Source organism: Octodon degus, unplaced genomic scaffold (genome assembly GCF_000260255.1).
Source record: "Octodon degus isolate 3935 unplaced genomic scaffold, OctDeg1.0 scaffold00055, whole genome shotgun sequence".
NCBI classification, from domain to species: domain Eukaryota; kingdom Metazoa; phylum Chordata; class Mammalia; order Rodentia; family Octodontidae; genus Octodon; species Octodon degus.
This window is the reverse complement of record NW_004524631.1, coordinates 9,065,648-9,076,793: the sequence shown is the minus strand read 5'-3', so window position 1 is coordinate 9,076,793 and position 11,146 is coordinate 9,065,648. Positions and strand designations below refer to the sequence as shown.

Genomic DNA, 11,146 nt, shown 5'->3' with positions numbered 1-11,146 from the left:
TAATGTGCAAAGCATATTAGGACCCAGTATACCAGAATAATTTCTTAAGAGTAAAATCTACAACGTCACACAGTCCAAAAATGGCATTCTAGTGGGAAGACACTATGAACTGCCATCGCTTTCTCAGAAGTCTTTTAAAGCAGACTAGAAGTAATGGAAAAATATTCAGTACCTTGTATGTAATAACTAACAAAAATATTTTTCATTGACTACTTTTTCTCCATAGTGATTAAGGACAAAATATAGAAATTCTTGTTGCTTTATTATTTGATAAATCACTAATAAGCTCCCATTAGAAGTTCTTTAGACATTATACCAAGTTCTCTTGGTCTTCTGATCATATATATACACACACATATATATATGCATCTTTTTTCAAGTAAAGAAATGTTTAACAGATGTAAACTATTTATTGAATATTTGCCACCAAATATTGTTTAAATACATTATCTTGCAGCATATCGCTTTCAAGTTAAAATGTCAGAAACAAACACCAATATTTACAATTCTTTTAAGGAATGTTATATAATGACACATTAAGGCGTAAATTCTTTTGGCTTATAATTCTTAAAAGAATGATAATAGCAAAAGTGATGCAAAATCTTCAGTGTGAGATTATGATTAAGCTACATTTTACAAAAATATGGTGTAAGATGGCAATAATCCCATTCAACATCCTGGATTAGGTCCCTTCAGGAGGGACTGATAATTTATACAGTCAAACTTTAAAATTTACAGATAAAGGCAGTTGAATACTGCCACTGAGAAGTACATCTCTTAACATATACAACTTTCAGGCCACAGTTTTGAAGGTCTGAAGTATCAAGTTGGTTTGATGAATTAGTCGGTTGGCACTTATGAACACATTTATTGCCCTGTTTAAAAAAGAAAAAAAGTATTAATTTTATTCAAAACATTCACTCTTGAAATCTTATACTCCATTTCAACTCTCAATAACAGTAACAAAATCAATTTAAGAAAAAAAAGTACTGAGCAGAAACACAACTTTTATTCCAGTTTGGGGTTTAATCAATGGCAGCTTTTGGAACTGCAGTCTAGGAATTACTGCCCCCTGGTGGTTCACACTGACAATGAGTTGGAGGGCTGCTGCTGATAGGCTGGACCTCACACTACCGAGTTCACTTACAGGTCAAACAAAAGACTGACTACAGCGGATACAGATGTGGTCTCCTGCTGTGGTTTCACAAAATTAACAAAATCTAATTAGGTATTATACTCAACCTCAAGATCTATACATCAACGATTATGGTAAACACTTAAAAAGTTACCTATAATCTGACTCATCCAATCTCTTACCCTTTTCAAAAAAGGTGACAATTCTAAAATGCTTTTACAATTAATATATTTTTGAAATAAAAGTTCCCTATGTTGCGGTTTCAACAGATGAAATCTAACAATATACAAAATGTTTTAAAAACCTGCTCTCTGCTCCCCCACAGTCTCCTAACAGCCTGCTTTCATGTGACTAGAGCACAGAACAGATGTCTTATACTCCAGTTGTGTGGGAGCTTTTTAGTGTCATACTTGGTTTATACTTTCATCCTAGACATGGGAAGAGGGACAGGGATAGATTAAATAGATCATGTAAATTCATCCACCCTTTGAAAGATAAAGATTAGACTAATAATTTTTCATTTTTAGGAAACATGTACAAAACCTGTAGCACATTCTGTAAACATAAAACTGAAATGTAGATGTTGGTAAATCAGAAAAAAAAATAGTAAATGTGAATAATCCTGATATATAGTAAAGGATCTTAGGTTATTGAAAAGTAGGCTCAAAATTAACTTTTACCTTTCAATGTGCTTATCCACAATAGTTTTTAATTATTAGAATCAGAAATAATGATGACATCATGTAAGTTATTTTTTTCAATTTATTTTTTGCTATTTGGGTTCACAGGAGACCAAATAACAAATTTTCAGATAAATGCTAACTCATTAAACAGAGTCACTAAGATTCTCATTAATATAGAATATAATACAGTTAGGTCAGGGATATAGCTCAGTGGCACAACACCAGCCTGGCAAGCATGAGGTAACGAGTTTGATTCCTGGTTTAAAAAAAAAAAAAAAAAAGAATATAACTCAATCATCTTTAATCCACAATATAAATATTTCAACTTGTTTGAACTGTTATTGCTAAAAGTGAATCTGAAAATGAGAACTAACTTATTAGTATTAGAATAATATTGCAATGCTGTATGTACACAGGGATCTTAAAACCCCAACTGATACAGAAGGATGAGACGTTCGTGCTGAGGCGGAGATTCAGTGGCAACTACGCATCTTCCACTGGTGTAGTGCAAAAGCAGCAACAGACAGCATGGGAATAGTGCAAGTAACTGTGTTCTAATAAAAGTTCATAGACACTGAAATGGAATTTTAGAAAAAAATGGTCTTGTGCACAAAATTCTTAAGCTTTCTACTTTAACTTCAAAGAGCTACATATATAACTGAGTTTAGCAGTTCATGGCCACTGCATCAATCTAAATTTTTAATGTTTAAACAGTTTAAATTTTCTGTTGTATATATATACGTAATGCACATGAAATTGCTAGGTTTGCCAAGTGCTCTACAACCAACTTATGCAAACTTAAAATACTGTCCAATTTACATTCTGAGTATAATTCTTATTTAAACAGAATGCCTCCCACAGATCACAATCCTTTTCGCCCTTAAGATCACCTGGAGCTTTTCTATGCCTTTAAATCCTTGTCTCCTTCCAGGTCAAATGAATCATACTCTCTGAAGTGGACCCTCTGCAATTTTTAAAAAGTGACTACAAGTGATTCTAACATGCTGACTGGATTGAGAAAGACTGTTTCAATTTTAGTGTACTAGTTCTCAACAGGCTTGCAGCTTCAATATTTCCAGGAAAAGTTTTTAGAAATGCGAATTCCTAGGCACCACCCTAGATAGACTGAATCAGATGTTACTCAAGTTTGAGACCCACTGCTCACAGACTGGTAAAGTAGGTCAGGAAGTAAAGAATGCTTTTACATTTGTAAACATTTTTAGATGGCTAGGGTATTATGTGATAGGTATAAATTATGTAAAATTCCATTTTATTTTCTATAAGCTTTCATTAGAACACAACCATATCCACTGGTTCCCACAGTGTCTACGACTGCTGTTGAACCACTCCACTTGTAAGAAGGGCAGCTCCTACAGCCCTTGTCACTAAATCTAAGTGCCTACCACCTGTCCCTTTTCAGAAAGCCTGGCAGCAGTTGCTCTAGACTAGGGTTATGGCTGGAAGTACTAGCCACCCATTTTCTCATAGTGTACATTTATCAAGAGTTGCTTTAAGCATTAGCAATAAGGTAGAAAGACTTAAATGTAGGGCTTTAAGACTATATAAAACTACAGACTATATTAAATTTTAAAAGAAGATTAGTACTTACTTGCCATCTTTAAAATATGTTTTCAGAGTATCACTGAAACTTTTGGAGTACTTTACAAATTCTTTCTTTTGGTGTTCAAGTGCCTGTATTTATGAAAAGTAAGAAAAATGCTATTTATGAGAAGTAGCAGTCACAAATTGAGGATCAGAGGGCAGACTTTCTAAGTAAGCATGTTAAACAGTATTAACAGTGTATTAAAATTCAAGGACAAACTCAGTCGTTAATGACATAATTTCCAATTATCAAATTCTTTCAGTATTTAATTCAATACAACAACTAGATGAAGACAGGGAGAAAACTCAGTGGCATAAACACCTGCTGGTAAGCATAAGACCCTGAGTTCAATCACCAGTACCCAAAACAAAAACAAAAAAGTAAACCAAATAAACCCAACTAGATGAAAAACAATCTTTAGCATGGCAACTAGCAAAGTTTCTATAAAACTTACCCTGCGGTTCTGGTACTGGTATTTCTTGAAGACATTATTCACTGTATCAAGAAGTTCTTTTATTGCACTAGCTATATCCCTATGAGGAAAGGAGAGACAGAACTTTTAAAATCAGCTACATTTAAAAGATGTGTGTGAATACATGCGTACGTCTATGTTCACATAATTACTAATCACATTACACTCCTGAGCACCATATGTACCATTTGGCAAGGGCCAATGTTTAGCTAGCTGCTAGGAGAGGGAGTGGGAGTCTGTACAGTTCTCTGATCTGATTTTCTTGTAAAACTGACCAAATATTACCAACTAACACTGACTTTCCTAAATAAACAACACTTTATTCAGCATTAATGAATTCAAGCTACCATATTCTCCACTTACTATTTCATGCACAATTTTACAAAATTTTGTATCACTCAAAACTCATTTCTCCATTAACTAACATTTTACCCTATATAGCTACCAGTTTTGAACCTTAAAATAATTCCTCCTGAGAAGTGAAGAAATATCCTTCTTTTCTCTCAGACATATGACCACCATGTATCTAGCAAATGAATATTTCCTTCAAACCTTTACAAAATATACTTAAAAGTGTCAGGAGAGACAATATCTAAATGTTCATCTGCCTTAACCTTTTCAGCAATCATTCTTTGACTATGCATCAAGACCTTCTCTCTTCTAAAAATACAAAGTGAATACATCGTAATTCTCATTTGAGTTATTTTTCCTATGCGTACACCCATTTTGAACTACTGTTGTCTTTCTTATCAATACCCTTCTTAAATTCCATGTTTTAATTTCATGGGCATTTCTTTCCTGTCAAACTGAACTTTATGAAATTTTCATTCTTGAACACTATCATTCTCTAAAAATCTTTAATTCTTTTAGCTGCTAAGTCATTATAAAAGCTTCTGCTGTTCAAGTGTAACACAAAAGTGAAGAGATAAATGAGAAACACTTAAGTCTAGAGCATCTGGAACATTACCTTTTCGGCTGACTTTTTTAATGGTAAATGTCATGCTTAAGTTATTTCATATCTAAATATCTCAGTTTTAGTCTTTGGAGAAAAATAAAAATAAATGCAAAATAGCAACAAAAAAGCTCAATCCAGGTTTCTGTGTTTCCCAGCATATTTTTCAGTAAATATGTACATGAAAACTGAAAGAATTACAAGCCTAATGGAGTTTTACCCTATTCTAAAGAAGAAATAACATTTGATCAATACTTACTTATTTATCTCCTGTATGACAAGCATTGGTATTAGGCTGAAATACTAGAACAGTACATACTCAAATAGGATGGACTTTACATAGAAATGCCACCTGTTCATTTATTTTTGCTTCCAGTTTAGCAACAGTAGTATTAAGTTATGTAACAATTCTCATGAGCTGCTGTATGAACATAAATCCATCACTACTTAATAAAATGATGTATTATCTGAGAAAAACTCCAATCAACAATGCATGTTACACCTGTGACTGAGAGGTGCCCCAAATCCATGATCAAGTTATATTAAATGGAATATAAAACAGAAATATACAAATTACAGTGATCACAAAGCTATTTACACACAATCACACTTTATAGTTTAACGTTCTGCCAAAAAGGGGCTGATAAAAATGTGCACCCAGGAATAATTAAAAAGGATATCATCTATTTATCTATCTGGAGTGATAAAAGCTTCATTCTACAGATGAAAAAGCAGTTCTGAAATAGGCTATTTAACTCATCTAGCAAGGAAAACAAAGGCCAAAGAGGAGGAAAGGACTTACTAGATCCTACTCTAGATATGCTTTTTTTAAAAAAAGAAAGGCAGGCTAAATGGCTCAGCTGATTAAAGCGCCTGCTTAGGCCCACGCAGGAGTTCCATCCCCAGGCCTGCTGTGCTGGCCCTGCCCCCAGAGAGTGCTGAGACAGTGATTGAGACTAGGCATTGTAGCGTGTGCCTGTAAGCCCAGCACTTGGGAGGCTATAAATGCAGGATCACTACAAGTCCGATCTATGCAGTGAGACCCTGTATACCCTGTCCTACATACAAAAAAAAGAGCAGAATATATGTCTTGGGAGAAAGACAGCTTCTGTCCAACGACAGAAGCGGACCTGAGTGGGACTGCTCAAGATTTGCTCTTAAAAATTGGGTATCTTTGATTTTTAACAGGGGAAGAAAGACTCCAAAATACAAAACAAATCTTCCCACATGACTGTGCTGATGAGTCACAAGTGAAAACTAGCACCACTGCTTGAAGACCAAGAGCTAAGATTTGATGTACTGAGAATTTATACAGAACTCAACTGACCAGGCCTCTCTATCCCTAACCCCAGCCATCTGTTTGGACTTTAGGCAGGAATTACCTACCCAACTGTTGAAAAACGTGCTCTAAGAACAATATGAAAGATTTATGCAAATATTGTAATCCATTTGTACAGAGCAGAGCATTTTCCTGTATGACTCCAAGGTCTGTACTAGGGAAGCTAATTAGTAGTTAAATGAGAGTTTTGTTTCCTTTAAGAGAAAATACCAGCAAAAAGAAACAAAAAACTAACAAAGACTTGAAACAATCAAATAAAGGGGACTCAATAAGCAGCCTGTAATTATGCACAGATTGGAGATGATTCTGTGATAAGAGACAAAATGAAGTAACACAAGTGAAGTAAGGAATTTAACAATCTGCAGTTCATTTAGGAGGGGAACTTCTGAAAATATAACATTGAAAAAGAACAGACATCTGATGAAAACAGACATCAAAAAACTACATGGAAAACTGGAATTTCTAATCATGAAACTTCTAATTCTGCATGGATTCATGCTGATGTCAACACTCAAAAGGAGTGCTATATATTTAGTTTGGTCTAAAATAAACAATACTGCTAAAGCCACTTTTTTTTTTTTTTTTTTGTGGAACCAGGGATTGAACTCAAGCCCTTAAACTTGCCAGGGAAGCGTTTATTCTACTGAGCCATCTCCCTGGCCCCATGCTGAAGCCATTCTTAAAACCATCATGAAAACTACTGACCTTAAACAAATTCCAGCGAACATGATTTAATAATAAAATCGACAGCATCAGCTGTCATGCTTGGTATAGTACATTTTTGACACATGACATTCCATTTTACTACTGGAGGATAATTAAAATATGGAAAAGTAGAATATTTTAAAGAAAAATAACACTTGTGCAACATGTCATACCTGAAGGATGAGGCATTTTCTGTTTCGCAATTTTATCTACTCATTTGTAAAACAATTAACAGTAGTAACATTTATCAAAATGTATCCAAGTATTTATCACAGTGATAGGAATCATTCCTCAGCCATCTATGCTATTACTATATGGCTGAGTTTTAGTCTCAAAAGTAACATACATTAAGTGATTAGGAAATATGGTTCCACTATAATCAAATTTCCCTTGCCATTATTCTACATTCATTTGTGCTAAATACAGTACAGAAAACAGAAGTATTACTAGCACATATTCCTCCCAAAGGAAGAAGAAAAGCACTAATATAGCTTCTATCAAAGACAATGGACAAGGTTTGTAATCTGTAAAGCTCAACTTCCTTATAAGTGAATTTCGGTGTTAATAATGTGGTTTCTGAACTGTATGTCCCTAGAGTAATAGAGGGTTCTTAACAGAGATGCCTCAGGGACTCTACAGGGGGAAAAGGTATCAAAAGTGACATGATGAAGGCTCTGGGCTTCCCAGTTCTAACCCAGTTTCCGTCACAAATACAGCTATGTCTCTTGTACACTGGCACCCTACATACAAAGTCCTAAATAACATGCTTCTCTCAAATAGTGGAAACTTTTCAATCACAAGATTAGATAAACATTAAGAATCTATGGAAAGCAGCAGAGAAGACCCAGCTTCACAGTACTGGGACTCAGATTTCTCTAGGACCTTGGCAATGGTATGACAGGTGTCTCAATTTCTCCATTTGCTCAAGTTGCTGCAATGAGTTAACGCATGTAAACTGCTTAAGGTTCTGTGACTGCAATTATTTACATAATACTTGTTATGTAAAATTCTATTTCCATGATATGAAACAAAATCTGATATTATTTTAAAGTTCAAGTTTCCACAGAAATGCCACATGATTTAGCAATATATACAATTAACAAGGCAAATGAAAAAATAAAATAATAGATTACTGGAAAAAATAGAAATAAACAACTTTGAGAATGCTGTTAATGTTACCTTTTATAGATAAAAATATATCTACTTTAACATCATAGTAAAAACAAAATACCATGAACATATGACTTCTTAACATATTAAAAGTAGTTAAAGAAAATTAGCACTTTCTTATGAAGTGAAAAATATAAAATCCTTAAGTCTTGTCCTTTGACTTTGGCTATTAAAAGCCTCTTCTGCTGGCCGGTCACATAGCTCAGTGGACTAAAGCGCCTGCTTAAGCAAGTGCAGGGGATCGGGAATTGATCCCCATGCCCTGCCAACTCCACCACTGGGGCATGGTGAGACATGTCATTAAGACTGGGTGTGGTGGCGCACCCCTGTAATCCCAGTGCTTGGGAGACTGAAAACAGGAGGATCACTAAGAGTCCAATCGGTGCAGTGAGACCCTATACTAAAGAGAAGAGTCATCGGTTCTACCCAGTTTAGAAAAGTATGAAACATCATTTTCTACATAGGGCCAAATTATCATTCAAAACAAGTGCCCACATTAACTAAGACTGCATTTTCTAATGTAACTCTCAAAGAAATCTACTTTTGCTGGATGAAAATTAATTATCTATCTCAAGCATAGGTTATATTCTTTCACGTCAGCCTCTTCCAGAATACAACCTATGGTAAATTTCTAGATATGGTTTCACAAAAACATTGCTTTAGGAGGGACATTATAACTATTCTGTTTGTTTTATTTTCTATCAGTTGAGGCTAAAATACCCATCAGACTTTCTAGTTTAAAGATAAACTCTCAGAAGCCAAGCGTGCATCCTCCTTCTCGGCTCATGTGCACACTCCTGGAATCACTCTGCCCAGCCCCTTGCACATTCCGAGCCTTACACAGCTATTTCGGAAAAGTAAGGATCTCAAGGTTGAGTTTGGTCACTATCAGAAAATGGCATTCATGTGTATGAGTGCATTTATCATCCTAACGACTTATGCAACGAAACAATTAAACTAATAAAAATCTTGTTACCTCTTGTTACATTCTCTATGATTTATCAGATTTCTCCATTCAACTGAATCTGACACTGTGTATTATTCACACAGTTCATATTATATTCTTTATGCACATTTCTGTTTTTAAAACATTCTAAGAATGTAAAGACAGCTTTACACTGTGAAGACAAACCTTAGAAATAAAAATGTAGCATTTAAGGATTTCAATTTTTATTTCACTCTAATATTGGTATCATATCAAAATAAAAACCTCTACAACAAATACTTTTTTTTTTTAAGTACTTTTGGAAAAGAACTAAAACAAAAAATCACTTACTTGATTGTCTGCAGAAACCTTACTCTGTCATTGATCTCATCTGGGATCTTACTGAGAATTTGTTTAAGTGCTCGTGCCTTTTCATTCAGGTCCTGGAATTCTGCCTCTGGTCGTTCAATCATATACTCTGACAAAACACACACACACACACACACAATAAAACACATCATGCAATTCCCTGCCAAATTTAAGTCTAAGAATTTCTAATGATAGTCCAAGGTGGCATGGGAGGAAAAGACAGGGTTGCAAAAAGAATTATTTAGAGTTGAGTTTAATCCTGTAGTAAACTAGTCTTCCCTCCAAGGAAAATAGTATACAAGTCACTGTGAAAAACTGACATACTATAAAGTCTTTAAATTGATAATTTAAAGCCCTTAAAATGAATTACAGTTCATTATATTGAAACCTCACATCATCTAAAATCTTCAATGTATTTTTGAAATTTCACTTAAAAATGCAAACACCATCACAAACATAACACAAGGGTTGAGGACACCAGAATCTCTTTTCCTTTCAAAAGGAAGTTCAATCAGACTTGGCTGAAGCAAAATAAGCTAACCACCAGGTTTAATGTAGATTTGGAAGAACTACAACTTTACCAATTCAAAAGAGTATAGTCAAACAGGCTACAAGTGCTGAGGTCCAAAACATGAGGGCTTTCTTGTAAGACTTATAGCTCATGTAATCTGCTAAAATACACTTTTCTCCCTTAATAAATATGAAAAATTTATGCAAAAGTAGTTATTCATGGTTTTAAATGAATCTTATTTATAATTTTTTTAGAAAACAACTGAGGGCTGGGGAGAAAGCTCAGTGATCTAAGCACCTGCCTGGCAAGCGCAAGGATGCGCCATGCCGGCCACCAAAACTGGGCATGGTGGCGCACACCAGTAATACCACTGCTGGGGAGGCCAAGACAGGAGGATCACTACGAGTACTAGCTGTGTAACGAGACCGTGTACTAAATAAATAAAAAAAGATTGAAAAATAATAATACAAAAATTTTAAAAATAGACTAAAACATTGAGAAAAATAAAGAATGGTTCGTGGTAGTTTAAATCTGGGGTAGGAAAGAAAAAGGCTATATCAACACTATAAAACCAAGATGCTCACCATTTTTTAATTTGCCACAAAATAGCCATTCCATAGTTTAACTTTTGGAAGCTAGAACTTTTTAAATAGTGTATTAAGTGGAATGAATTAAAGCATGCAGCATCAACAAGTACTTCATATAACTAAATCTAGCAAATACTATATAAAATAAAGACCAAGAACTATTTTATACAGACTGTTCTTACTCTCATTGGCAGAATGAAGAAAGGGTAAAGAAAAGGAGAAAAAGGAAGACATTTTATCAAATTGTAGTTTGAAAGATATGCTTCCCAACGATTACCAGCCCAAGTATGGGTCTTTTTCTGATAGTACCTTCTACGTCGTCAGCTGCCATTCGAAGAAGGGACTCAGTGAAGTTCACTTCTACACTTTTTTTCTCTAAAATTTTCATAATGATGTCTTGTGTGAGACCTGGATTTTCTTTTTCAGCCTATAAGAAAAAGAATGGCAGTTTTGAAATACAGGAACAGAACCAGGATTTCAAAGCCCAAGATTATTTGTCAAGAACTCCTTAAGAATGCCCTAGACAGAACAATGATATGGGCAGGTATCTTTATTAAAGTGAATGGCAGGGATGCTACTCAGTGTATCAGTAACTTTTACCATATCCATGGTCGGATTTTCCATTTGAACAACAAATATTTCATATTTCTTACTTACCCATTACATTCTCTTGAAAACAAACTAACAACAAGAAA

General features: G+C 34.6%; 1 protein-coding gene across 3 annotated transcripts in view; it reads right to left on the bottom strand.

The window, feature by feature from the left end:
• Window positions 1-390: 390 nt before the first annotated feature.
• Pdcd10 (programmed cell death 10) overlaps window positions 391-11,146 on the bottom strand; it is a 44,836-nt gene continuing 34,080 nt past the window's right edge. For 2 of the 3 annotated variants that reach the window (XM_023717835.1, XM_023717836.1), the window contains exons 4-8: window positions 10,761-10,878; window positions 9,336-9,462; window positions 3,876-3,954; window positions 3,428-3,510; window positions 794-875 (exon numbers count right to left, since the gene is read on the bottom strand). In XM_023717835.1, the coding sequence (XP_023573603.1) occupies window positions 794-875; window positions 3,428-3,510; window positions 3,876-3,954; window positions 9,336-9,462; window positions 10,761-10,878 (489 nt within the window). Of the gene's footprint in view, window positions 876-3,427; window positions 3,511-3,875; window positions 3,955-9,335; window positions 9,463-10,760; window positions 10,879-11,146 lie in introns of all 3 variants that reach the window. The other variant, XM_004633482.2, reaches the window with a different exon arrangement.